This window comes from Rhodamnia argentea, chromosome 10 (assembly GCF_020921035.1).
Source record: "Rhodamnia argentea isolate NSW1041297 chromosome 10, ASM2092103v1, whole genome shotgun sequence".
Classification (NCBI taxonomy): Eukaryota; Viridiplantae; Streptophyta; class Magnoliopsida; order Myrtales; family Myrtaceae; genus Rhodamnia; species Rhodamnia argentea.
The window spans coordinates 18,073,394-18,100,345 of NC_063159.1; the positions used below are offsets into that span (position 1 = coordinate 18,073,394).

The 26,952-nt window shown below is 41.8% G+C and overlaps 5 protein-coding genes and 1 pseudogene across 6 annotated transcripts; 3 read left to right on the forward strand and 3 right to left on the reverse strand.

The window, feature by feature from the left end:
* The first annotated feature begins 1,159 nt into the window (after nucleotides 1-1,159).
* On the forward strand, nucleotides 1,160-4,894 carry LOC115752298 (beta-glucuronosyltransferase GlcAT14A-like). The gene is made up of 4 exons (XM_030690426.2): nucleotides 1,160-2,459; nucleotides 3,463-3,538; nucleotides 3,641-3,756; nucleotides 4,217-4,894. Exons 1-4 carry the CDS (start codon nucleotides 1,871-1,873, stop codon nucleotides 4,723-4,725), a joined length of 1,290 nt encoding a protein of 429 aa, XP_030546286.1. The 5' UTR covers nucleotides 1,160-1,870; the 3' UTR covers nucleotides 4,726-4,894.
* A 62-nt stretch (nucleotides 4,895-4,956) lies between these two features.
* On the reverse strand, nucleotides 4,957-7,993 carry LOC115752300 (formimidoyltransferase-cyclodeaminase-like). The gene is made up of 3 exons (XM_030690428.2): nucleotides 7,355-7,993; nucleotides 5,989-6,400; nucleotides 4,957-5,581 (listed from the first exon to the last, which is right to left on the reverse strand). Exons 1-3 carry the CDS (start codon nucleotides 7,403-7,405, stop codon nucleotides 5,064-5,066), a joined length of 981 nt encoding a protein of 326 aa, XP_030546288.1. The 5' UTR covers nucleotides 7,406-7,993; the 3' UTR covers nucleotides 4,957-5,063.
* A 1,024-nt stretch (nucleotides 7,994-9,017) lies between these two features.
* LOC115752294 (QWRF motif-containing protein 3) lies at nucleotides 9,018-12,850 on the reverse strand. The gene is made up of 6 exons (XM_030690417.2): nucleotides 10,804-12,850; nucleotides 10,340-10,459; nucleotides 10,139-10,255; nucleotides 9,962-10,051; nucleotides 9,771-9,878; nucleotides 9,018-9,311 (listed from the first exon to the last, which is right to left on the reverse strand). The coding sequence occupies exons 1-6, from the start codon at nucleotides 12,016-12,018 to the stop codon at nucleotides 9,222-9,224; spliced, it is 1,740 nt and encodes a 579-aa protein (XP_030546277.1). The 5' UTR covers nucleotides 12,019-12,850; the 3' UTR covers nucleotides 9,018-9,221.
* A 131-nt stretch (nucleotides 12,851-12,981) lies between these two features.
* LOC115752295 (probable galacturonosyltransferase 10) lies at nucleotides 12,982-16,940 on the reverse strand. Of its 2 annotated transcripts, XM_030690418.2 has the most exons (3): nucleotides 16,689-16,940; nucleotides 16,481-16,655; nucleotides 12,982-14,833 (listed from the first exon to the last, which is right to left on the reverse strand). In XM_030690418.2, exons 2-3 carry the CDS (start codon nucleotides 16,628-16,630, stop codon nucleotides 13,385-13,387), a joined length of 1,599 nt encoding a protein of 532 aa, XP_030546278.1. In that variant the 5' UTR covers nucleotides 16,631-16,655; nucleotides 16,689-16,940; the 3' UTR covers nucleotides 12,982-13,384. The 2 variants fall into 2 exon arrangements, with proteins under 2 accessions (XP_030546278.1, XP_048127389.1); XM_048271432.1 differs by having other exon boundaries at nucleotides 16,481-16,940.
* A 3,454-nt stretch (nucleotides 16,941-20,394) lies between these two features.
* Nucleotides 20,395-24,025, forward strand: LOC115752333 (annotated as a pseudogene).
* Nucleotides 24,026-25,265: 1,240 nt separating this feature from the next.
* Nucleotides 25,266-26,557, forward strand: LOC115752302 (isopentenyl-diphosphate Delta-isomerase I-like). The gene is made up of 4 exons (XM_030690430.2): nucleotides 25,266-25,364; nucleotides 25,497-25,616; nucleotides 25,748-25,886; nucleotides 26,203-26,557. Exons 1-4 carry the CDS (start codon nucleotides 25,281-25,283, stop codon nucleotides 26,454-26,456), a joined length of 597 nt encoding a protein of 198 aa, XP_030546290.1. The 5' UTR covers nucleotides 25,266-25,280; the 3' UTR covers nucleotides 26,457-26,557.
* Nucleotides 26,558-26,952: the final 395 nt, after the last annotated feature.

The window sequence follows — 26,952 nt, forward strand, 5'->3', positions numbered from 1 at the left end:
AAATTTATAAAAAGTGCAATCGAATATTAAAACTTATTAAATTTATGCAATTAAGTTATTTTGTTAATTTCATTTAATTTGGCTAACCAAAAATATTGATATGACTTTTTTTTTTTTAATTTTTTCTCTCTTATGTGGTAAAAGAACGACGTCATTTTGATCCATATGATTTTTAATATAATGTTTACTCAAATTAATTTTAAAAATAAGCTAAAAATAGGAAAAAAAAAAAGCGCATAAGCAGAACCAACGGCGAGGGCTTTAGCCCTTGCCAGTTTTTGCATATGGCCACTGGTGGAGATGGAAATATTAAAAAAAAGACATCTCATTATTTTTCTTTGATTAAATTGAAAAGGGTTAACGGAAAAATTCAATTGCATCAATTTAATAAATTTTATATTTCAATTATACTTTTTGTAAATTTTAAGATTTAATTATATTTTCATGATAGATTTTCGGACTCTCAGTCAATATATTTAAAAAACTACCTCGCACCATGATTTCCACACTTTTCACTCCAACCACTCGCACCCACTGGAACGTGCGAACCACACGCCTCCATGTCCTCCATTCATCTCTTTTCTTTTTAATCTAGTACAACCCCTTCTCTTTTGTTATAATTTCTTGAATAAACAGCACGTTCAATACGAAATTTTTGTATACTACAAGTTATAAAAGAATCATCTCTCTCAACACTCGCCAATGCATAAAAAAAACCCTCCAAATTGCTACAAATTTGTAAGGCATTACCGACCGTGCCGGGTCAGCCCGGCAAGAGAAGAGGGGCTGAGTCGAGCCGGCTTTCGGATGGTGCCGCCGCCAGTGCGGTGCCTTCCAACTTTTTGTCTGTTATTATTTTTTTTTTTTTTGGGGTCGGAATTCTGCTGCTGTTTTAAAATGGGAAGCAGATCTGCACTTTTTTTTTCCTCTTTTCTGCGAACGCGCGTGTTCGTCTTCTTCCATTCTTTGCGTGACTTTTGATTTCGACCATATGATTAATCTAATTAGTAAAGCACATTAAGTCTATGGTTCATAGTGTTTTTTGCCCGCAATTCACGTAAAAAATGATTAAACCCATCAGTACGGTCCATCCTCTCCACTTCCTCCTCCACCTTCTTCTTCTTCTTCTTCTTCTTCTTCTTGATCAAGCTCTCATCTTTCCCAAATCTCTCTCTCTCTCTCTCTCTCTCTCTCTCTCTCTCTGAGCAAGGCAGGGAATCCCCGTTTCAAGAAAGCCCTGAATCTCTCGGTAACGAAAAAGTGTCATGTTTATTCTCGTGATCTCTCCCCGTTTTCACCATCCTTTGGATTTTTCTTGATCTCAATCTGAGTGCAGTAAGTACCCTTTTGTTTTCCTTCCCTTCAACTTCCCAAAAGTCTCTTCCTTTCCGATTCTCTCTTTTCTAATTCTCCGATTCTGTATCGGGAGCTCATATCTCTCAGCCATTGTCTTGGGTTCAAAGCATTTCAAACGTGCACTCCAAGTGTTCGTTTTCCCTCGCTTTCTCCTTCAACAAGCTTTTGTTGAAGCGCTTAGCTATTAGCCCCATAACAGTTTCATTCAGTTGAACCCGCGTCCTATTAAATGCCTAGCTTGTCGTATTCTAACTTATTTTTTCTCTTACTCGACGAGTTCATTGACCGTTATGAGATCATTACTGGAAACACCCATCTTTCCTGATTACAAATGGCCGTTTTATATTGAAAACTGTCGAGCATTCAGCTTAAATGCTGTTCATAATCCCCAAGAAGCGACTTTGGTTACACTTTCGAACCTCCTTGCTTCCCTTTGAGTCGATATTCGATTACCCTGAGCTTTTCTTTTGGCCAGGAGTCTTGGGGTACTTTCACGGCCACCCTTTTGAAGAGCATGAGGAAAAATGCTAATCCTCACCTGGTAAGGATTTTCAGTGATCGAAAATGGATCGGTCCGTTTCTCGCAAGTTTACTCGTGTCGGTCACGCTGTTGTTTTCTGCTGTTTTCGGGTTGTTTGGATCTCCCTACGGTGAGGATCAATCCGCGTTTGAGGAGAAGTTGGATGATCGAAATGGGCTCTTCGTAGAATCAGAAATAGATAAATCGGCCAATGCCAATGGCCATTTAGGTGGGGATGCACCCAGATTTGCATATCTTATTTCGGGTACAAAAGGCGACAGTCTGAGGATGATGAGAACCCTGCAAGCTGTTTATCATCCTAGAAACCGGTATATTCTGCATCTGGACCTTGAGGCGCCGCCTCGCGAACGGATGGATCTGTCCCTGTCTGTAAAGAATGATCCAACATTCCGTGAAGTAGAGAATGTTAGAGTAATGGCTCAGTCGAATTTGGTTACTTATAAGGGACCTACAATGATTGCATGTACACTTCAGGCCATTGCAATTATGTTGAGGGAGAATTTGCCATGGGACTGGTTTATAAATCTCAGTGCTTCGGATTATCCTCTTATGACACAGGATGGTCAGTATGAGACTCTTCTGTTTGAGTTTTACTCGCTCCTGTTAACTTGGTTTTCTCGATCAAGTAATGTTGCCTTGTTCAGTAGAGCTTTTGTCATAAGCTAGTTTTGATATTTACTCCAACAACCCAGGTAGGTTTTGTTCCGTTCTAATTTGCAATGCCGCTGGAGGATGTCTCCACTTTGTTGAACTAGTGAACTGCCTGGGTATTTAATGTGTCTGAACATGCAAGTTGCATTTCAAAATGATTTAGAAGTGATGGCTTTTCTTTTCCTTATCGAGGCACATAGTTTAGGAGGATTTGGATTTGTTGTGCGCCTTCCGTAATTCTTCAGATTCCCTGAAGTATATTGCTGATTTAGTCATCTGACGTTTTGAAAATTCACTTCGGCAATGAATTGAAAACGTGTACTTGTCTGTCTCTAGAGCTTACCGGGTTGTTTGGATTTGAATAATGCTCTGGTTTATGCAGCTGATGCACCCATCAACTTCCAACATTTTAAAGGTTTGATTTTTTCCTGATTGTCGTGTATGTTTGGGAAGCACAAGCTGAACTTCGTTCTTCCCACCAATTCGGTTTACTTTGCTTGGTTATAACTTTTCAGATGTCCATGTTCTTTCCAAAATGGTATCAATATCATTTAGGAAACTTTTAGCATCTTGCTCCATGTGATGGACCTGCTCATGGCTCCACCATGGCTTCTGATCTATGAAGAGGAAAGTTTTGTTTGTGAGTCCTGATCATTTGGAGAAGACATTTCCTTTTCTAGACCAAGAAATAATTCTCTCTCCGCTTTCTTTTCCTTCCGGTCGACATTTTCCTTTTCTCGTGTTTCATGCTGTCAGAAGCCAATTTTCCTTTGAATCTGCTCTCTCTCTCTCTCTCTTCAACTAACTAGTTGCAATATAGTATTTCTTTTTTGTTAGAGCTTTTCCTTTTAAGTCAAGTTCTCTCATTGGTTAGTCTTTGCAAATAAAGTTTTGTTTTCCCTCTATTTGTGCAGATCTGCTATTTGTATTTGCCAATTTGTCCAGAAGCCTGAATTTTATTGAACATGCTCAGATTGCTGGGTGGAAATTGTACGTAATACAAAGTTTTGTGACTATTCTGGTGAAAACTTTTCGATTCATGTTTTCGTCTTTTATGTCTAATATGGTTCAACAATCTGTCTGTACTTTCAGGGACCAAAGGGCAAAACCAATCATCATCGATCCAGGGCTGTACTTGTCAAAAAAGTCCGAAATATCTTTGACCACTCAACGTCGATCACACCCAACATCCTTTAAGTTATTTACTGGTGAGTACGTGGGTTACCGTACTTCAGAGTCCATCTAATCATATCCATCATGCTTGAACCTTATTTTGAGTGATTGTTATTCGCCTAAGATGTAGAGGTCGTGCAAAAGGATGTTGAAAATAGTTTGTCTTGGGATGAGCTTCATTAACTTGTTGACAAGCATGGGAATGGTGTGTTTTCTGCTGTAGAGGTGAAACATATGAGGACGGGAGTATAAGGAGATGATTTGTAAGGACAATCGTCCTATCATGTCTAATTTTGCTCAGCCTTGCACTTTTCAATGGACTGACGTGATGAATGATGGTTGACTTTGAGAAATGTGCTAATGATCACGATAACAAGGATTTGCCAATATTCATCATTAAGCAGAAATCGCATCTCCAGATGCATTAACATTAGTTCAAGTTCCAACTCCGCTGGACCCTCTTTTGACCTATTCTGTCCGCTCTTCACTAAACAGGATCGGCATGGGTGATGCTAACCCGTGATTTTCTCGAGTACTGCATTTGGGGATGGGATAACCTTCCTAGAACCATTCTCATGTACTACACGAACTTTATATCCTCTCCAGAAGGTTATTTTCACACTGTCATTTGTAATGCCAAAGAGTACCGCAAGACTGCGGTGAGCCATGACCTTCACTACATTGCTTGGGCCAACCCACCAGGGCAGCATCCTCTTGATCTCTCCCTCAGGCATTTCAATGAAATGGTTAAAAGCAAGGCCCCGTTTGCGAGAAAGTTTAGGGAAAATGATCCGGTCTTGGGGTTGATCGACAGTGAGCTATTAGGTAGGACAAACCGGTTCACACCTGGAGGGTGGTGCATTGGGAACTCAGATGGTGACGCTGACCCTTGCTCCTTGCGGGGTGATGATTCGGTATTTAAGCCGGGACCTGGAGCTGAGAGATTGCTGGAGTTGCTTCGGGAGCTTTTGTCAGAAGGATTCCGGAGCAAGCAGTGCTCTTAAATGGTGAGTAGGATCTTAAGCAACCTCAAGTCTAAATTTTTGCATCGGTAGATCTTACGGTTGATGTAGTCATTATAGTTCACCAGAATGAAACGGAAGGTATCTTTTTGATTGTGGTATGCTTTTATGATTTTCAATTGCTCTTAGCTAACTGCCTTCTCTTTTTATCAACACGTCGGTTCTGAAGATATCCTCTTCTGGTATTGGCTTTAGTTGCTTCAAAAGATGCCCGTGGTCAAAAGTGATTACTATCAACAGTCATAATATACACAGTTCCACCATTGTGAGCAACAATATGCAGATAATGTTGATGTCACTGGAAGCCCGTCTTAGCTTTTTTAGTCTTCCCTGGAAGACACTAATTTCACATACTTTTCTATTATCATTTCTGGTGAGAAGTCGGTAAAATATCCTCTTTCCACATCCAATCCTTCCTGGGCTGCTAGCATTTCGACGTGGTTCTGGACCCGGTCTACTCCAATCTGGTTGGGCTCCAGCAGCATGCAAGCGATCTCGGTTGCATCTTCGCCATGAACCAAGCCCAGCGTTTGCACCGTCGGTAACCCTCCTCCCCGAGCGCTCACCATACGGGCTATTTTCCGGGTGGCCGACACATCTGTCGACAGGATGGGGACATTGTACAGGGCAACCCATGGCCGGGCCCCAATCATGGTGATACCTCTCGCTCGAGAAACGTGTGTCGGGCCCTCATCGGGCCTTTCAGGGAGGACTTCAGGCATCGTCCATCCAGCCCACTGGTTGCCCATGAAATTGGGCCGGAAGTAGCCGAGCTCGCGCCTGATGGTGTCTAGGGCCTTTCCGGTTGGATGCGCAGCAGCATACAGGAACACTGGCACTGGAAGTGTGAAAGAGAGTGAGTAATTAAGGGACAGTACCTAGAGATTGGAGGTTTCATAGTCTTTCCATGCTCAGAAGAAATGAGTCATATGATTTATGATATAATTCTACTGAAATAGGTGGAAAAATTATATGCAGATTCTTTTTAGGGATGAGATGGAAGAGACAAGTCTAAGTTTGTGCCCTAAAAGTAATTTTACTGTGATATATAGGTGAATCCAAAGTGAAATAGCTGTGTTAGGGATGAGAATTTATTAGGTATGTTGATAGTACTAGCCTTTCCAATTTTGAACATTCCCAGAATATGCAGACAACTAGACAAATGTAACAGGCATGCTATAGTCTACTGTTGATAGACTAAAATAGAAGTCCAAGTATGTATAGATGCAAGAGGAACAACCTAACCTTGGAGTTTGAGGCCAATGTCGGCAGCCACAGATTTGGCAAGCCAAGCTGCTTCATCGAGAGAAGCTCGGGCGAGCGGATGGAAGACGATGTCATCCACCACCCCGAGCCGAGGGTGGGCTCCTGAGTGCAGTTCCAAGTTTATCGCCTCGAACGCGGCTTCTGCCATGGCCATGACAGTTTGTTGCAAAGGGCTGTACACGGCCTGGCCTGTGCAGTCATGGACGACGTAGGACACGAGAGTGTACCGGACACGGTTGTAAGCCCGGTCCTCAAACTTATTCACGATGATGGTCTCCGGGTCGAGGCGGGCTGCCCGTTCGATGGAGTCGAGCACGGTGCGGTTTCTCGATTCAGATATGTAGAGCTTGCAGCACAGAAGCATGCCGGTGCTGCTGACCCTCTTGCTCTCCTTGAACAACAAAATGGCAAACAGATAACAGAATAAAAGCTGTTTGTTTCGTTCTTTAAGTCTTCTGAGTTATTTTTCATATGACTTCGACTCCTCGACAGAAAAAACATTGGGCAGGTATAGAACATCTTTGAAATCCCAGATAGAAGTTATTATCCCATCCAGCAAAATAATTGGGATTTTCTTGATTTTCCCAAAACATGAAGCTCTCGAACAGCGCATAAGATTTCAACCCTAAAATCATGAAATCTCCACGAGCGACACGTTAAAGAGGCGGGCCATCAAACAAGTGTGGGGCTGTGCTGTGCTGTGTCCCCAGATAGAAGTTATTATCCCATCCAGTAAAATAATTGGGATTTTCTTGATTTTCCCAAAACATGAAGCTCGAACAGTGCATAAGATTTCAACCCTAAAATCATGAAATCTCCAGGAGCGACACGTTAAAGAGGCGGGCCATCAAACAAGTGTGGGGCTGTGCTGTGCTGTGCTGTGTCCCCTGACCTGCTTTTATTGTCTTTTTTGACCGGTGAACTCTTTCGTGTGTCTCCATCTTCACTCTGCTCTCTGGACGTTCGCAACCTCGTGAAATTAGTTTCCGCAGCATGATTCCTTTTTCAGCGTTTCAACATTTGCTTTACCTGATCCTTTTCTTCGTTAGTTTCTACATGGTACCTAGGAGAGCTTCATGCTCTGCCATCAGCCCGCTTGAAGCGACCGAGTTTCACGAAGGAGGAGGAGGAGGAGGAGAGGAGAGAATTGACCCTTTTAATGTACTTCTATAGCAGAAAGTAGAAACAGCAGCAGCAGCAGAAAAATTTCTCAGGGGAACCAGAACCCTCTCATTTGAATTGTCAAACTTGCCTCTAAACGCACACAAACAGAGAGAGAGAGAGAGAGAGAGAGAGAGAGAGAGAGAGAGAGAGAGAGAGAGAGAGAGAGAGAGAGAGAGAGTACCTTGCAGCCATCGCTGAAAGCGGCGAGCTCACCTTCTGCCCTTCTTCGCATTGGTGACTTCGAAATGGTTGGCGGTGGATAATCCAAGTATCCACACGAGAGAGAGAGAGAGAGAGAGGAAAATGAGCATTTAAACAAGTCGTCTCTTTTCTATTTTGGGCATTTATATGGTCCCTGCAGGTGTCGCTGTTTTTAGTTCGAATGTCATCAGACATAAAACCAAAGAAAAATCGCAAAGACAATCGAGCGTAAAACTGTAGTAAAGGGCAAAACGCGAGAGGACGCAGACCCATCGCGTCACTGTAAATTCGTGAGGCTCGCGGGCGGACAATGGGTCTTTTCTGCCATTCAAACCTCACGCTTTCCACCTCCATGTCTACCCTTCTTAGAACTGTTCTGCTCTTGTTTCCTAAGACTGCTAATCACTCCCGACGTCGACAAAAACAAAGGATAGCTTATACTAATAACATCCGTTTCGATTATATGAGTCGATTGAACGAGACTGCCTCAAACACATCCAGAGCAAAACGTTAATTTGCCGACGCGAGCTCGAGCAGCTGGATGAGCTGTCATGCTTAGCTCGAAACGAGGAGAAGACGACGAACAGAGGTGAGGTGAACAAAGGGAAACGAATTAAGCACCAGAAAACAGGGACGAAAGAGACGGAGCCTATCGGACACTTCACGCGAAAGCGACCTAACAGAGAAAGCTCACCTAAAACAAAGATAAAAGCAAAAGTAATCTCTTCCCACGAGTCTAAACCGACTTTGGCATCCCCCAACTGATGCATTCTGTCCAAAGCCTTGGTATCTGCTGAAAGGTCCGACTTTTAAATTTGTTAAGAGGTGGAGGGAGAGGTTCCTTCGTATCAAAAGCCTTCGAAAATCGGAGAGGAAACATGAGGAGTGCTTTAACATCCGTGCCAGCCGGATTAACAACGACAGATCGAAATTCGATGGACGGAATGCCAAACACGTGCAATAAGCTGGGACGAAAACCGACTCTGGTATCACATTCGATAATTATGTGTGGAAGGGATCACATGTCATTAAGAGCATGTAGAGCCCGTTAAAAACGAAACTGACCCGAGATAGTTAACAATCGATTCTTTTGTTTCCGATGGGACAGAAGCAAGATGGTAGGCTTATCAATTGCGTTGACATTTTTATTTGTATGGAAATCTATTTTATAATTAAGATCTATTTTGGATAAGTATTGAGTCTTTAAATCAATGTCGATGGATGTACACGCAGGAGAAGGCTTTCAATAATTGCCCTGTTATGTTATGCATGCGCACATCTCAATTTGCTTTATTATGCTGCAGATGTTGGAACTCCTTCATTATTCCTTGTGATTTGCGGGAAACGAAGGCACTACCAAATCACTAATGCTGTATTTTCCATTCACCTTCGACTGTTCCAATCCAACATCAAGATCAAGTGTTTGCATCGGGTTTTTCCCGCATGAGTTCAAACATTGCCGGGCGTCTAAATCGCGCCAGTCAGTTGTCTGGCGACATGGTGCTGGAATTATCCTTCGCGATCATAGTCGAATCTTTTTGGCGTTAATGAAATGAAAATGCAGTAGTCATGCTGGTTATTGAACTGATACAGCAGAATCATCTCCAGTCTCAGATTCGATCGTCCGCAATGTCACAAGACACAAGCAGCGCCGCAGTTGTTGGCATTTGAGCCTCAGCTGACACATTTCTTAGTTCCGCCTACAAAATGAATCAGTGAACCCGGTTTTCCTAAATCGTACTGCTTCGATCAAGCAGCGAATCAAATTGTCTAGGCATCTAACATGTCAGTCCGATTGGATTTTCGTCCCGACTCTCGAGTGAAGCCACCTATCGACATTGTTGTTGTCATCGTAGTAGTACTTGTTCCTGCTGCTGGTGCTGCTGTTGCCATAGATTCATTTGAATCATGCCACATGTTAAACTCCTCTCTTGGATCTGCGAAACCACAGATCAAAAGTTAGAACCATGTGCAATACATACTCATAACAAGTTTAATCTAACTAAACCTTTACTCATGAGCAGCTAACAAAAAGTTTTCTGCAGTTACAGCAGCTGCTAGCTTCAATAGAACTTGAATTCAATTTCTCCGTATTAACTTGGGCTTGTGCACAGTACAGAATCAAATTGCTCTGCTTTTGAAAAAATGTTCAACCTGACTGGCTGAATCAAGCATCACTATCCAAGGTAACCAATACTCTGGTTAAGTATATGTGATTCCGATGATAATGCAGCGAAAGACTGTGCATGATATAGCTCATTATGCACAAACACATGCCGACGCAAATTAGGTTTAGTAATCATGCTTTCTCTAAGATGCCACAGCAAACATGCGACATATCATCCGAGGGCACTAAACACTTTCATTGAGTGAGAGACTTAAGTTGGTTTTTTCACCTCTAGCGTGGATATGGTCCTAAGATACTCCAGGCACTCCTCCAAGAGCAGCTTTTCTTGCCCGACCACCTTCGCCAACTCGGAGAGCAATGGAATGGTGCCATCTCCCTGTAAGGACCTAAAATCTCAGATTGCCAGAGACCAAACATTTGCAACAGATGAGGAGTTTGAATTTAGTATTTGGTTCTCACTGAAGGGGAAATATCGGTTATTGCCGACTTGATAGACGTTGTGAGATCCAACGCGTGTCGAAGAGCGAACGAAGTAGATTGTGGCTCTACCTGTACGAAGGTTAGTCTCCATTTAGGCCTATCTCTACAGATATGCATGCGTTTTACAAATTATCTGATTGAAGACTATCATCATACCTCTGCACCTTCGATAAGCGGTAATCTACAGACAATGGATTGCAAGGACTCGGTTGTCTTGGAAATTGCTAGAAAGTGTTGCCTTTCCATGTCACCCCAAGTTTCCAGGGGTCTAATCTATAAAAAGTGATGTATTTCAGTTGAACTGGCTTAAATTCAGATAGATAAATAGTAAAACGATCTACAAGATTCCATACTGACTTGGGATTGGAGTATCAGGTTCAGCTTCATTTGAAACTTTTCTTTCATCATCTGTAATTTCTTCTGGAGCACAGAATGCTGCAATTTGGTAAGACTGCTCCAAGCACATACTAAATTTCTCTGAGACAGGTAATTAGCAATGAATCAGTAAAAGAAAACTTCCATCACATCTCTATTGGTCCAGCCATAAGATATGTGACATTTATACTCCTAACTTCACATTTATAATCAACTCAAAATACAATCCATGACTCGATCCTTACGTAGATGCAAATGCCACAGACATACGAACATTTGAGCTCTCTAAATACTAATCATAGAATGTGTTATGCTTAAAACCCATATGCCTGAGGAAAATTCCCCAGTTAATCTCCTTATCATCAGCATGATTAACATAATCTCGAAAGTCTTATTGTCGGAATGAATTAACAATTTGTAGCTTTAACTTGAAACTTTCCACGCACCTCAGTCTGGCTAGTGATCTTCAAGTTCGCAGTGTCGGCTTTAGCATTCGCATACTGCCATTGAATCAACCGATTGTGAAACAGACGAAGTTGATGAACATTTTCCGCACCAGCAGGACCCAGAGAAGATGCATGAGATGAGGTTTTCTTGCTCTTGAACAAGTCAAGTCCCATATTAAGCAACTTCTCCACACCAGTGTGCCTCGAGGGACTTGAAGGTGGCTTCAAGCTTGAAAAAAACAACGGCCTCTCTTTATTTTGTACAGACATTGGAGATGAACATGACCTGCCGGGTGACAGAGCCCATTGCGACATTGCACTCCCATACCCAGTAAGCGAACTAGCCCTTTTGATTGTGCCTTTTACTGTACACTTGTTTGACCGAGCCGTCTCATCGAATGATAGAGGATGCTGAACATTCGAATCTGAAGTCCCCCTGCTGGACCTTCCTGTTACATCATTCATGTACTTGGATGAAACCTCTATACCAGCTTTCCCCATTGTTGTCATCGATGATAAATTGGATGCTGAAGAGGAAACATCGCTGCATTCGGATTCAGATTCAAGAGAAAGGTCCGTGGAAGAATCAGATTTCCTTCTGGAGGATTTCTTGAAAAGAGCATTTTCATCAACTGAGAATCTTCGAGGGATCATCGGGGCAGGACTATCCGGCCCCTTGTTTGAAGACGACGAAGATTTTCTACCGGCAAACAATAAATTACCGGTGTACCTCATGGAACCGCCGAGAATAGGCCCGCGGTTCTCTTTACTGCTCCCTTTCAGATTCTCGATTCTATTGATCTCGGTGCTGCTCCTCTGCCTGCTCAAATGTGCGGAATTCTCAGCACTCGCGACCTTATTTCCTCTTTTGTGGTCCAAAAGATCATTCAATCTGTCGTTCCCGAGATGATCAGCGAGAGTGTCCAGTTTCTTGTTCGACGACTGCGAAGGGGATGAGATCGCAGTCGCCGAAGGCCACAACAATCCTCTGGCAAAGCCCAAATCCTCGAGGCTCCGGTGCTTCCGAGAATCTTGGGAGCTTGTGCCGGACTTACGCCGCATTGGCGATGAGCCTTGTGTTGACGACTGGATCCCACTGTCATGAGTGGGAGTTGACGTCGGGGAGAGGTACCGGGAGCTCACTTCGCGGGACTTGGCGCGTCGAGGCTTGATGGGTTGATCTGAATCTATGATCTCCTTGTGATTCTTCATCATTTTACTTGTTCGTGCGCACGCATGAGAGAGAGATAGAGAGAGAGAGAGAGATGGAAAGGGGAAAGAATGATGGAGATATGAGGGCTCCTTTGGCGAGCAGTGACAAACGGTTAGTGACTAAAAAACAAACTTTTGAAAGTGGCGGCAAAGTAGATAAAATAGATATGGCCGGCGAGATTTTATTGGGCAGGTTTTTTATAAGATAAATGGCTTACGAAATGACTGAATTGTCATGCTTGGATCCACCCCATGTTCATTCACCACATGAGAGAGATGGGGGTAGTTTTGGCATTAGCACTTGGATGAGAGGTGAAAGTTGTGGGACGGTCCAGGGAATACTAGGAACTGTAGGAGGAAAACGAAGTGGTTTGTTATTAACAGAGTCGCGCCGGCATGTCGTTTTCTAAGTAGTGCCCCGTGCTGCCACGTGGCCGACATGGCTTGACTGTTCAGGTTTCCAACTTTGGAGAGACTGAGGTTGTTGGAGAGAGTCCAGGATGGCACCAGTAGTAGTTAGCTGAAAGTGATACATGGTTACTTGGTTTGTTACTAGAACACTTTCTTTCTTTTTTTTGTCAACATTTTCCAAATTATGATTCTTCCAACTGCCGCAGATTTCATTCTTTTCTCAAGCCAAAAGAAAAGTTTTCTCAGAGGCTCAGACCCACAATCTGCCAGGATCTCCATGGTGCATAGAAGACAACAGTGACTTGCCAAGTTAAGCGTAATCAAATCCAGCAATCTTATGTACGATTCATTCTCGAGTGAAACCTTGTAAAGCTGTCAGATGAAGATAAATGAGCATAAAGGGCAACTCGATCCGTTGTTCAACAATCCTAGCCAGGGATTCAGGCATAAAAAAACTACTTCTTGCGATGCTCGTAGCCCTAATTCGATGCCTAGTTTGTTCGCTCTAAACACCTTCATTCAGATACACTTGGGAGGAAAAAAAAGAACGACACGGTAGAAAGTTATCAACCTTTGTATTATACAGGCTCACTGCAATTTGGTAGGGTGAAGACATTTCGATCAGCAAATCGGCGGAAAGTTTGAGATCTCTAAATACAATGTGCTGAACTTAAACAGAACAAGCATGATACAAGGGAAGTAGACAGCAATTGAAAGAATGAAGCTAACAGGTCTGTACTTGCGGTTTACATCTCAATCTGCCTCGTAAACATACAAAAACTAGGCCTTCGCGTGGTCATACAGAAGTAGACTGATCTACACTGAGAGCAAAAACTATAAATCTGAGCCATGATACACAACTACCATCAGCCAAGCTAAAATGATAATGCTGATAGAGTATTCGACCTTACTCTGTCCCTGAAAAGCACCGTCACATGATGGAAGAAATCATCGACAATCAGCGGAAATTGCACTGTTCTAATAGAGGGTGAGTGTAATCGACGTACTTTTCCCAAAGAGGCTTGTACTTTTCCATCCCAATCTTCAACCACGGCTTTGAGTTGCCGTTATAGTGCAAGACAGCCCCCTTCTCTATCAACTGAGGATTCACATTTGTATAGCCAAGCCCCAACACATGCCACGAGGGATCCAAGGGCTCGGTAAGCCCATAGAAAGTTAACAACCCGGGTGGGAGAGTCCCGAGTTTCCACAATGTCCGATCCACATTGTTTTCCTGCCAATAATGGTAGATACCTGTAACATTCCTCTGCCTCCATTCCACCAAATCAAACACATTCATCCCAAATGCCCATCCACACGCGTCAGGATCAAAGTTTTCTCGTATGAGAGGGTGGGAGTAATTTAGATACTTATGGTACCTATGAAATGTTTCCATGCATGTTTCTACAGCTCCATTGACATTGCCATTCAAATCAATGGAGAAAAGTCCAGACAGATCTTTCTGCACCACAACATCGTCGTCCAGAAAAACGACTTTCTTCAGTGCTGGAAATACCTCTGGGATATAGAACCTTAAATGGTTAAGCATGGATAGGTACTTAGGGTTCCGAAACTTGATGGGTGTCTTGCTCCCATCATTACCGCCAGAGAAGTAATAGCTTTGAGTTTCAGAGTCCTGGAGCTGCTTTAGAACAGGAACATAAGAAGCATTTAACCAGCTGAAGTCTTCAAATTTCTGGACATCAACAGTGACTCCTCGAAAATCATTCATACTGAACCATGCCTTCATAGGTGCATAATTTATCTCATCGGTTACAAGATGGAAGACAATCTTATCGGGATTTTTCGAATTTATAGAGGTTGAGTTCACCACAACTGAAGTCGCAAGGATATTGTCGGAAAACACGCAGAAATGGAAGAGATTGCTATCTGTGAGTTTTGCATCCATCTTACGTCCTTCATCGAGCTTTTGTAAGTTTGGTCTTTTGAACCATTCAGTTGTTAACCTAACTCCCAGGCAGTATAAGCTTTTCGGTATTTCTTCTGCAGCAATCTGGCCATACTTTGAGCTCTTTTCACTTACCGAACCCATCTGTTCTTCAAGAGCTTGGATTCTAGCTTTAAGTCTCATGATCATGGTTGCACTGTCATAGTGAAGTTGTTGGGCTTGAAAAAGCAACAAGGCCATGTTGCGGATTGAGGTTTCTGATTCTTTAACCGTCAGGGGAGCTCGTCTAGTTGCAGCATTAGAGAGGAGGACCTGTGAATTACGAATCTGAGCACTCAATTCCCAAGCAAACTGCAGATTGTTACTTTCTTTTGCTATCACAACGAAAGATTTTGCCAGAGATATCTGATCACTGATTTGTCTTGTGACGGAATTAGGGCTCAACATTTCATCGGTAATGTTAAGACCTTCCATGATTTTATCACGCTGGTAATATCTCTGCAACAGAGGAGAAGAAACATGAAGACTTCTAAATTAAATATCAGAGAAGCTGAAAATAGAAGGAACAGATGAGTAAAGAAAACCTCAATCATAGCCATGGCACAAACAAGCAGGTTAACAGTTTAGCTATCCAAGTAAAATAACAATTCAGTGTCTCACTCACAATATACTGCACACCGAATTTTAATTGCATTGAAAAAAAAAAAAAAAAAAACACAATCACAAATTAGTGTCATTCCAAAGTAAGAAGATTATTTGTTTTTCATGGTAGGAACTAGATCTCCTTACTGAAGGTCACAAACTACAATGTTTCAAAATGGTAAAGCCCGTCTACATAATCTGATCTGCATAGGGAACTTATTACATGGACTACACCCGCACCAAATCCTACATCCTCTAAACTACTACTTGGAATAGTATTTGCCCCATCTAGTCATAGCAGAGTCATGGCATCAGTACTTAAATCTCGAACCAGCTGACAGAAAAAAAGAGAATATTATGTAACCATTTTCAGTGGATCTGCATGCGCATTGCAGGCAATAGAGTCATCCACTACAAATGAGATATAATTCAGCTCTAGAACAAAATGAATGCTCATTTGGGATTTTTTTGGAGGAATAACGAATCTGATTCTGATTAGTTGAACTTGATGGAAATGAATTTCCCGTTGAACAACCATCATATTTGTTCTGGTAAAACATAGACAACAACTCAAAGAAATAAGAGCAAAAAGAGTACAGAAGACAGGTTAGTCCTCATAAGATATCAAACCATTATATCCATAATTGTGAAGTTTCAAACAATTACAGCATCCGGTTCTCGATGTGTGCCATCTTCTTAGGGAGCGACTGAGCAGTCTATTACCCCCCCGAAAAAGATAAGTCACAAGATATCTAACTAAACTCCTGCAAGATTTAACCCATATGTCAATGTTCTGTCAGGTCTCTCCACTAGATAATCACCTTCCCTCCTATGAATAGATCACTAAACTATGTGGTCATATCGGTTCTACATCATTTGCTTCTCAAATTCCAGTTTTTTATCGAATTCCCTGGCGAGAACCTCTTAGTCAGCATTGAAAAATATAAGTATCCTCTAGTGCTGCTACCATTTTCCCCAATTCGATATCAATGCTTTACAAGCTGACTAAAGAGACTTTCTCCCAACAGCAACTACATAGCACTTCTTTATTATACATGGGATGTTCTTGATCGGAGATTTTGAGTAGTCCCTTGAACACTTACCTATTCCAAGGTTGAGAAGACCTCAAATTTCAAACTAACATGCGAACTATGTAAAGTAATTTCCGAACATACCAATAACAAAATCACAAGGTCGGAACTCGATGGCATGAACGACAGACGTTTTCTTTGTTTCTTTTCCCATAGCAAGTGCCATGCAGATTCAGACTGAATGTGGGCATCAGCATAAAAGCACAACTCAGAGACCAATCTTCACAATATTGTCAGTGAAATAAAGAGAGCGAAAGAATTGCGTTGTCGGCAGTTTTCATTTCCATCCCAAGCAATTATATGTAGAATCCAACATCTAATTCCAGCCCTCTCGAAACGCCAAACAGACGGAATCAACCGACCCAGTTCAATTTCGGAACAAAAAAGGGAAGGGAGGCCGCCAAAATTCTACCTTGGACACGGAAGGTCTGGTTTCGATTTGACTGTCCTTGCTCAGAATCACGATGAAGAGCAGGACAAGAATGCCGCACAATGTCCACCACACCACGTTGGGCCACCGCCTCCTCACGGGTCTCCGGAAATCCGCGGCTCTTCGCCTCATTGCTCTTCCGAATTCCCAACAGAGTTTATGGGAGAAAACGAAGAGCTATCGCTTTTGAGTGGGGCGAGAATGTGATACAGATCGGGGGACCGGTGATGAGAGAAGGGGAGAGATCTGCAGAAAGATTGCAATCTTGGGTTGAAATTATGGAGTCAAGAGCTGAGTGGAAGTAGCAATCACGGCATTGGGGGCCTTACTCGAGCGACGCAGAGAGGTTTTTCTTGGTTTCCCTCGACAGATGACAACGTTTCAGCTACGTCGTTCTTCGGTACCGGGACACTCCTTTTCGTAGTTCTGTTTCGGGGATCTATCGTCAACAGGACTACTAATCTCTATTACTTTTCTTTAAATTCATTATTTCGCTCCGATTTATTTGATCATATCTCACGTAATTGACTATTCAGTGACTATTTCAAAATTTTACACAGTACAATACTTAAGATCGAAAATCCGATGACGATGAATTAATCTTTGATCGTGAAAGGCTTCCTCTCCACTTATCAAAATTTAGTCTTTCTTGTCCAATTTTGCGCCGTCCAAGTACACTTCACATATTGGACCAAAAAAAAAGTACACTTCACATGCTTCCGAAGGGACAGAAGGCTTTCGTCTTTATATCCTAGCAAGAAATAAGCTGAGTTCGAGTATTTTGTTTTTACAAATTCAGTGCCTAAATGGAGTTCCAATCTACCATGAGAGGTCGGAGGCCCTCGGACTGTTTCAAGTTATCCGAACAGGAAGAATTTCTACAATCACGTCGACGGTATGGTTACGTCATTGTCTCTATCGTTGGATGAGCGATGCAATAAAGGAGGGTGATGCAATAAGCTTGATGGAACGGCTGATATGTAAGCAACTTAATGGTTACAGAATGATAAAAACATTCCCCAACTGTTGATCGTGTCATCTACGGAGGAATTCTTCTTATTCTAGAGGAAGCAAGACGTTATAAAAAAAGTCAGGATCAGAAATTTGTTGCTTTGCGGAGAGCTTTCATTAAGATTGACCTCAAACATGAACCGATGTCCCTCGAGCCCCGAGGAGCAGGAGATCATGGTTAGGACTGGGGGATCGGCTGGTGAGGTTAATCATCGAATTTGCGGCGAATGGGAACGCTGAGATCCTTGATTTGGTTGCTTTGGCATGCGGCTTTCCCGCCGGGTGATATAAGTATGAGCTGCTTGGTTTTCTCCTCCATAGCAGCTTCTTTACTGAACTGAACTTGGTGGGCTGCGAGCTGAATTTGTCTAAGAAAGTTGATAAGAGGGCACTCAAAAGGGTTGCATCTTAAGAAAATCAAGTTGAATGATGATTTGACCGAGAACATTATAGACAGTTGCCCGGTGCTCCAGAGTTTGGTTGCATTGGATTGTTACGGCCTGCAATGAACTAAAATTGTGTTTCCCAAAAATTTAGGTGTGTGACGATCGCTCCGAGTATTCTCAAGTGTTAAGATGCACGTGTGAATTGTATTAGATACATCCCATATCGGATAAGTGGTTTGGTCGTGGGAAATAGAGCCCTTTCATAACTTGGCTCCATAGCATCTCAGGATGCTGCCCTAATCGCCATGCTTGTTTGCCTAACAAAGCTTTGTTAAAAGCCTGTAGGTCCAGGGAGTCAATGCCCCCTTCACCCTTTCGCAGTTTTAGGACTTCCCATTTCCTCCGGTGAAATCCAGCTGATTTGTTGTTATTCCTCCACCAGAATGTTGCTATTTTCCTCTCTATAGCCTTGCATATCGACACCGGAAGTACGGTCTAAGTTTGAACTACCATATTTGTTACTTTTCTTGGCCAAATCATTAATGAATTTGCATCTTTCATTAACGAAAAGAATCATGGTGTATCTAACTTATGAAATTAATGCGGTATTCAATGCGAAACCAATGTGCTTCGCGATTCATAATAAAAACAATATAGCTGCGGATAACTATTTATAAAGATCTTGGACTTTCCGATATTCTTTGAAGGGGATTTAAGGACAGTAATCACTTCTTTGTATCATTCGATTATCCGCCGAGTAATCATCATTCTTAAAACCCTCGAATGAAACATATAGCCAAGAAAAATCATGCAATATTTTTTATTTTGTTTGTAAATTATTACTAAAGAAAAGTTCATCAAACACGGAATTACAAGGATCATAAAAGAGGGAAAAGAACCCTTAAATTTGTCTCTGGACTAAGTAAAATTAAATAAGTCAGCATCTCCGACACGAAAATGTCGTCTCATAAATTTGGAAAAAGAAAGAAAGAAAAACTCAAAAAGCGGAAGAAAGAATGTAAAGAGGAAGAATAGTGTATTTTGATGTTAATAGAAAAGAATATAGTGAGGTTATTTATAGATTTTATTATATGAATATCTAAGGTAAGAAGATAAACATAATGACAAATATAATCAATCAAGGATATGCATACCAAAGGAGATATATGCTTAATCCATTGTAAGATTAATAGCCTGTTTTGGGTTACACAAAAAAAAAAACAAATAAATTAGGAATTATTGTGGGGTCTATTTTTTCAAAAAAATTATAGTTTTTTTTTTTGGGTCGGACAAAAATTTATAGTTCAAAACATGTGATTATTCTCAAACAATTTAAAAATTATTATGCTAGCCAAATCCTATTGAAAATTTCCTTCTTTTCATTCTTCTTTTCATTCTTCTAAAGAAGTGCGTCTTTCAAGATTTTAGATCGAACAGGTTAAGAAGTGATGTATGGAGTCTCGACAATGCTTGTGTAACGAGAAGGTTGTGTAAATCTTTTCACAGGATTTACTGTCGTCCGCCCACGTAGGCAACCACACTCTCTTCCCACTATTAATAACTGCAGGGGAGTTAACGCTCGAGCTCGAGCTCCACGCCACCCTCTCCCGGTATCGTCTTGCCTCTCGCCTTCCTCTCTGTTTGGTGTTTGTTGTTCTATGTGGTTTAGGGCTTGTATGCAGTGTATCCTCCATTCATCGCGTCGCCCGATATCTAAGTAGCAGATGTGTTTTGCCAGTTGAGAGGTCGCAAAGCGCAAATGGTGAACAGTTTTCAATGACTATCATCAACAGAGCTCCAATTCTATTATTTTTTTTCCTGGATGATATGCTTTTAGATTGCAGCCTTCATAATCTAATTTCTGTGATATTCCTTCGTTTATTGGATGCATCCTAGGCTCTTTTTTCTTGTTTTTGCTTCGGCCATAAAAATATCTACGCCATGTTGCTTACAGTTTGAATGGAAGATAATTTCTGCTAGAGCAGGACTACAATGGAAATTACTGTAAACACATCCACTTTAGCTGTCTGCTCATTCTTTGTTCTGCAATCATTGTTTTGTCCCTCCGGTTTTCTGAAATGCTTTAGTACGAATGCTTTCAGGAAATCTTCCTCAGACAACAATTCATTTCAGTACTTTGAATGTGGGCATGTTAAAAAACAGTTTTGGGGAAATTGTTAGTTAGCGAAACAACACTTCATGCTGTTTTTTTTTTATTGTTTATTGCTGTGTACTGTGCGTGCTCTCTCGTCATGTTGCTTCTTTTCTTGTTGCCATCTTCGTCGTCTTCTTCTTGGGTTTGCATAGGATGTGCCACTCAATGTGCCACTCAAAGTTAGGGGATACCCTGCGAATTGTTGCTCTCTCTCTCTTTTCACCCTTTCTTCTCTCTCAACAGTCGATGCAAGTGGGGCGCCATGGGACGTGAGAAGAAGAAGTCCATCCAGATCCGGAACCCTCGCCCACTTTAGCAGCCACGCGAAGCGCTCTCCGACAAGAATGGAGCAGCTCTACTCTTGCTGTGCCAAAGTTACCTCTCTTGGCGTTTTTGCTTTTTGTGTGAGTGCTCTTGTCTTATTTTTCTTTTTTCTTTTTTATTATTAGTTGCTGATTGTTTTTACATATAGGGAAGATTTCATGAAAACATACCACCGAAAGTTCCAGGAAGCAGCCGCTGCAAAATGAGATTCTGTCTCAAGATATGAGATACCCTGTTCTCCTTTTTCAAAATAGCATTATACGCAGCACAAACCTTTTGATTCAACCTACTTTTATGCAAGAAAAGTGTCCATAGATAGAGAAAGCCTTAAAGAGGAGTGCTTGGAGAGACTTGCTGCTGCTGGCCCCGCCTCACGCAGCGATTCAGCGGTTCAGCAACAACCTCTGATAATGAGGAGGTTAGTACTTTCCTATCTCGGGGTATTCCCTATTCCCGCAGCAAGCACAAACCTAATTATTTCGTTCCAGGTTCAGGTACCTGTTGATGATGCGGGGCTTTGGATCTCAAAGTCCCCTGCCAATTTTGATGGGCCTTGCGGCCGCTTCTTGTGCGTACTTCTGAACTGTTATTGCTAGCGTATAAGTGTGGCTTTTCAGTTTCATGTATATCCTGTCTTTTGGTGTTCTTCACAGATACTTTAGGCTTATAGGACTTATTTCTCTCATCCGAAGCATGATCCTACTGCAAGCTTTCCAGTTATTTTCATAGCTAGGTGACTCCTGTAGAAATTCAAGGAGTCCATTCCGTAGCTTATACTCATCAAGAGCATCTTCAATGTCGAACACAAGATTTCTCAGTTTCTTGACTGATTCCTTGATGAAGCTACCCTCTTCGAGTGAATCGGCATCACGTAGGATGACCTTGATGGGGTCAAAATCTTCTTTCACGGCATTCACTTCTTCCCAACCATCTCTAACCTTCAGCACCTCATTCTTGAAAATGTTCCCGACCTTTATTAACTCAGAGTATAACTAATGTGGACAAATTATCATGCTTGTATAGCACCCCTTTCTTTTAGTTGGCTCTGCAAGCTCCTATTTGCGTCACTTCTTCTCGAATCAAGTACAACAGTGGGTTTTTCATGGTCACGTGACAGGATTTTGCGCTATGATGCAAGGTAACTGCATCCGTGATGGCAAACTGGTCTGAACATGTGACAGTTACTCTTACATTGATTATACCCCGCGTGTTCTTTCTACGAGAGTGTGGATTACCAAACATTTTCTCATGTCCACGCATATTTTGGTCAATGGCCTATCCCACTTGACTTTCTTGACTGGAGTAGAACTACCTTTTCGTGGAAGGCAGGGCTGGCCTAATTTTCTGTTGCTTTGGTTTTGGTTTATCGGGACTTTGCAGCTTAAATTATTCAGCGGCACAAAGCATCATGATTATAACAGCGATGGCCTGTTGGGCTTCATTTGCGCCATATTTAGCCAATGTGGTGTGTTGTCCTCAGTTTGATGCCACGCTGTTCATTCTCATGGGGCAGTCCAGTAAAAACTCTGGGATGCTTGCTTTAAATGCAACTCATTCCAACCATTGCCTCTCAGATCCTAGAGGCTCAAGGTGCCAATGGAATTCTTCAAAGCATATCCTCTGTTTCTCCGGCGAACTCTCACCACAGCCTCCTGCCCTGTCATTGACGTCAATGAGTTTGAGACCTGTGTGGAGACCTCAAGACTTCTGACTGCTTGTGAAAAAAATGGACCCTGTCAAGGAGTGTTGTGACCAAACTTGCCAAAACGCAATTTTAGATGTGGCCCAGAAACTATCCTTGAATGGCATGTCGAGTTTGGATGGGCCTATCTCACCTGACCACTCAAATAGGGTTGATGATTGTAAAAATATTGTCCTGCGATGGTTGGCGAGCAAACTGGATCCCTTCTCTGCCAACAGTGTCCTTAGAGGCCTCTCTAATTGCAATACAAGCAAAGGTAAGAATGTATCAGAAAACGTATGTACACATGCGTGCAAATGTGCATGGTTGATCACATTTTTCTAGTCACATTCTGTTTAGAACTGCTCGTCGTTGAGTGCTTTCGGGCAATTCCTGGAATAATCTTAATCCCTATTTTTGATATTCTTGTATTTTCTTTACCTGACACAGCTTGTCCACTGAAATTCCTAAACATGACAACAGTCTCAAAAGGACTGATAAATGGCCAAACAGATTGCTGTAAAGCAATGGAGAGCTATGTTTCCCACTTACAGGAGCAGAGCTTGCTAACCAACTTGCAAGCATTAAATTGTGCTACGTATCTTGCAATGAAATTGCAGCAAGCCAATAGCTCAAAGTACCTCTATATCTCTGTCATATAAACCTCAAGGATTTCTCTCTTCAAGGTCAGCAAATCCTTTTTCTGTCCATTTTCTTCCCTTCTTGTGGCTAAAGCAAACAATCTACCATCTGGTTCAGTCTTGTAAATAACTGATACTGACCAATGACTTTCTTGTGCTTCATCATCCATGATGGAGGTTTCTGAATGGGATGCTTCGGCTTTATTGCAAGGTAACATCCTAATCTTATGATCGCCTTCTATTCTAAATACTAATATTATGCGGTGGCTTATTCTGTCTTTTTAGTGACAAATTTCAATATCGAGTCTAACATCTGATTCCCGCTTGGTTCTTTGGCGAAGCATCAATGGATAGAAAGGGGTGCAAGGTTTCTGAATTCACGCAAATCTTTTTTTTCGAAAGCATGAAGTTAAAAGGTTGAGTTCGCATTTCTTCTGCAAATCATTCTGATTTTTTAGGCTCATATTTACCTGTCTATTACCCTGTATAACATGGCCTTCGAGAGTGAAACAATCCAAATGGGCACAAATTGTGCTATCTCTGATCCCGATTCAAGATATTCAGTGCTATACAACCTCAACGACAACCTTGCCTCAGTAGGCTAAATTCGCAAGTTTCGAAGCATTCACATAAGTACTATATGAACTTATTGGACTCTGTTCTTGTTGTACATTACTGCCTGAGAAATTGAAAAGTCCATTGAATTTTTCCAGAATCTGGCTGTCTTCTACCAAGCCTACCTTCAGATGCGAAATTTGACCAAATGTCAGGAGTAAGCTTCATATGTGATCGCAACGACAACATTGCAGCTCCATGGCAGTCCTCCACTTCTCTCCCACCTTTGCCTTCTTGCAACAAAAGTACATCCCACTTATCTGTCTTTCTCTCGTGGGTCGGTATTTCGCCTTTGCCACTTTGTTTTTCAGCACTTCTGTTCCCAACCCATTTGCTCTTTCTTGGCATTGCAGCTCGCAAAATTCCGGCTCTTCCCAAAGCATTGTCTGCACGCTGCGGTACCCATTTCAAACCAGATACTGCACTGTCATTTCTTGTTGATCGTGTCTTCTACCCATTTTACATAGTTTAACACATATTGAGGTCTCTTCGAGTGCATGTGATAGCTTAGCGGTGAATTTTTGCGTATTAAGGTCACTGTAGGTATTCAAATTTTTTTTCTTCTTGATTGGCATCTGGACGGGCGTGAGCACCTGATTGGTAAAATATTCACGATATAACTAGGAAGAAGTTTCAAATACCACATATGGGTTACTGGACATGCTAATTTGATGTATCTCATTTGATATCTTCGAATATGAGAATCAACAAATTCGACTCCGTATTGCTCACAAAATTTCGGGTCCTCTTTTTCATTTCCGATTACTTGATAATTTCTACAAGCACAAATTTCACATTTTATAGGATCAAAAATTATTTCACAGAACAATCCATCCTTTTTCCGGTTTATTGGTTTTGTCATGAAAAGAACAGGGTTTTTTAATGCAGGATACATTTGAGAAGGTCAATGCTTGCTGAATCAAGCCCTTTTGTTATGTTTATTTAATTTAAATAAAGAAATTTAATTACAAGCCTAAGAGGCTTTTTCGGAAATTATTAAGTCAGTTGGCCCTAGAGTTTGACATGGATGTAAGGTGCATAGATTGATGTGAGGCTGTTTCGACTTAAATTAGTAGAAGTTCACAGTGCTGTTCTCTTTGTTAACAAAATTCCATCACTAGTAAGATCTTCATCGGTGGCGTCTTTGCATTGCAATTGGTGCCGTTCATGTGAGGGCAACTTCTTCGTATACCGTTCGGTCTCAAGTACTAAGGTTCCTTTGATGCATTTGACATGCACGGGCTCGCAAAATTTAATGGTGACACTTCTATTTGCAACCTTGCTGTTTCTCAAGATGCCCCCTTTGAATTCCTAGCTGCCATTCGAGCTCTTCCGTAGACAGAAGATTATTCTCATTTTATCTGTCCCTCCAAAGTTGGAGGACCACGAAATCATACTTAGAATCAACTATGAAAGATGGGAAATGTATCGCCATTCTTTACCAGGCAACCTCCGTAACTGTAATAGCTTTTAGGAAAAAGTGCATGAGTTTCTTCTAGCTCCACATAATAAATCCTGTAACAGGAAACTCATATACAAGTGAAAAAAGATGTTGTTGTATTCTCCCCTTTAAATCGATTTACTTTCTGTTTTATTGAGTGTTTTACTACTGAGATGTGTACTACCCAATCACTGCAACCACTGTCAATGGCTTGAACTATTTTATTTTGAAATTACCCCTTTTTGTGCCATTTAATTTGTTCTTTTTAAGGTTCATTTTCTCAGTATCTACATGTATTTGCTGGTTGGCCTTACATAATCAACTCTTCCCATTTTCTCACAAATGTTGTATGTCGAATAACAGGAATATAATTTTTGAATTTTTGGGCCTTCTTAGAATATTTTATGGTCTGCCATCCATGGATTGTGCTTCTGCCGGTTTTTCGTTCATCATATATCACTAGTCGCTTTCTCCTTGGTGATATTGCAATTGAGTGGTCGGTTCTTCGAAAATTCGCAAGGTCATTTGATGGAGAAAATTGAGTCTGAGAATCTGTTGCTTAGAGCCTTTAGTTTGTTTTTGTTCAACTCAAAGCATGAGCTACTGCTTCAGGTATGCAATAAGCATTCACTGGCTATACTTCTTGTCATGTTACTGCTCTAGACTTTTCTCACTTTTCTGGCTGATAAGCCGGCTGTGGTGGGCATATTTAACGTTTTGAGGCTTATCTATTTTCTGGAACAGCAACGCTCTGCCACGAAGGTAACGTTCCCCCTTGTGTGGACAAACACCTGCTGCAGCCATCCAGTGTACCGGGAATCCAAGTTTATTGCTGAGAACGCCCTTGGTAATAGAGCATATATTGCACACTCCGCGGTTCTTGTTGTCTGCATGACTGCATCTTTCTCATAGTTGTGGGAGACTCCAATTCACTCTTGTCCATGAGGCTAATTTAGTCTGTACTTTGGCGTCACTTGTGATCATCTGATGTACAGGGGGCAAGGAATGCTGCACAGAGGAAGCTCTTGGACGAGGTGGGCATTCCTGCTGAAGATGTGCCGGTTGATGAATTTATTCCTCTTGGTCGAATGCTGTATGAGGCACCTTCTGATGGGAAGTGGGGGGAGCACGAACGTAATACCTTCTTACCTTATTATACCTCAGGCTTCCCTTTCTTGGGAAATTTTGGTAGATTCCAAGTGCTGGTTTAGCGTATCTTTGACTTTGCTAAACCAACACGAACCACTTTGATACTTGGTTTTTGTTCTCTTTGGAGATATCCGATAAAATTGACATTTGGTTCTTGTTATTCTCCTCTAGATCTTCTTGTGTTACTGGATGTCGAATATACCGCGTTAGAGAACGTAGGACGTGGGATGAGTTGGTTCATGTTTCTTACTCGTGCTCGTGGATGGCATGCAAGAGTCCTGATGTTTATGTAATTTCGCAGTTGACTACTTTCTGTTCACTGTTCTAGCCGTGAAGGTCAATCCCAACCCCGATGAGGTCGCGGACATCAAGTACGTGAACCGGGAGCAGTTGAAGGAGCTGTTGAGGAAAGCCGATGCAGGTGAGGGGGGTCTGAAGCTGTCGCCCTGGTTCAGATTAGTTGTGGACAACTTCTGGTTCAGGTGGTGGGATCATCTGGAGAAGGGGACGCTGGAGGAGGCCGCTGATATGAAAACCATTCACAAGCTAACCTGAGATTCGTGTGGGAGTAGCAGCAGCAGCCTAATAAGGACGTAGATTTGGACTTCAGTTTGATGTTATTAAGCTGCTCAATCTAAATAACGGTGGACTTAGACTTTCCAAATTCAATAGTCAGACTTGTTTTCAGGCAGGGTCATTTTGCAGTTACTGTGGCGGAGTCAATTTATGATCCCCGAGATCATTACTTTATTCGCCTGGAAATATACCTGCCCGATGATGAATTTCATTAGAACTCAGTCATTATGCATATCGAGATAACTGCTACCGTATGGAAACATTTAGTTTCCGCGCACTAGTAGACGGACGCGTTGTAGTTCTGCTTGCTTATTGGTTCAATCATGAAAATCAAGACCTTTTTTTTTTTTTTTTTGAACCAAATGAAAATCGAGAACTTGGTATGTAAGTTTCTGAATGCTTTTATCTTCTTTGAAGTACCTACCGTAGAACAACGGAAGCAGATATCAGAAGGGGTAAAAAAAAACGGGTATTT

Coding starts and splice junctions, on each gene's coding strand:
- LOC115752295 (XM_030690418.2), bottom strand. CDS start 16,630: ATGAGGCGAAGAGCCGCGGATTTCCGGAGACCCGTGAGGAGGCGGTGG. Junction 14,834..16,480: donor CCAGACCTTCCGTGTCCAAG/GTAGAATTTTGG, acceptor CCTCTGTTGCAG/AGATATTACCAGCGTGATAA.
- LOC115752302 (XM_030690430.2), top strand. CDS start 25,281: ATGGAGAAAATTGAGTCTGAGAATCTGTTGCTTAGAGCCTTTAGTTTG. Junction 25,365..25,496: donor AGCATGAGCTACTGCTTCAG/GTATGCAATAAG, acceptor TTTCTGGAACAG/CAACGCTCTGCCACGAAGGT. Junction 25,617..25,747: donor TTGGTAATAGAGCATATATT/GCACACTCCGCG, acceptor TCTGATGTACAG/GGGGCAAGGAATGCTGCACA.
- LOC115752298 (XM_030690426.2), top strand. CDS start 1,871: ATGAGGAAAAATGCTAATCCTCACCTGGTAAGGATTTTCAGTGATCGA. Junction 2,460..3,462: donor TCCTCTTATGACACAGGATG/GTCAGTATGAGA, acceptor CTATTTGTGCAG/ATCTGCTATTTGTATTTGCC. Junction 3,757..4,216: donor ATCCTTTAAGTTATTTACTG/GTGAGTACGTGG, acceptor TTCACTAAACAG/GATCGGCATGGGTGATGCTA.
- LOC115752300 (XM_030690428.2), bottom strand. CDS start 7,405: ATGCGAAGAAGGGCAGAAGGTGAGCTCGCCGCTTTCAGCGATGGCTGC. Junction 6,401..7,354: donor CTTTCAGCGATGGCTGCAAG/GTACTCTCTCTC, acceptor TTGTTGTTCAAG/GAGAGCAAGAGGGTCAGCAG. Junction 5,582..5,988: donor CATTGGCCTCAAACTCCAAG/GTTAGGTTGTTC, acceptor TCACACTTCCAG/TGCCAGTGTTCCTGTATGCT.
- LOC115752294 (XM_030690417.2), bottom strand. CDS start 12,018: ATGATGAAGAATCACAAGGAGATCATAGATTCAGATCAACCCATCAAG. Junction 10,460..10,803: donor AGATCACTAGCCAGACTGAG/GTGCGTGGAAAG, acceptor TACCTGTCTCAG/AGAAATTTAGTATGTGCTTG. Junction 9,879..9,961: donor TAACCGATATTTCCCCTTCA/GTGAGAACCAAA, acceptor AGGTCCTTACAG/GGAGATGGCACCATTCCATT.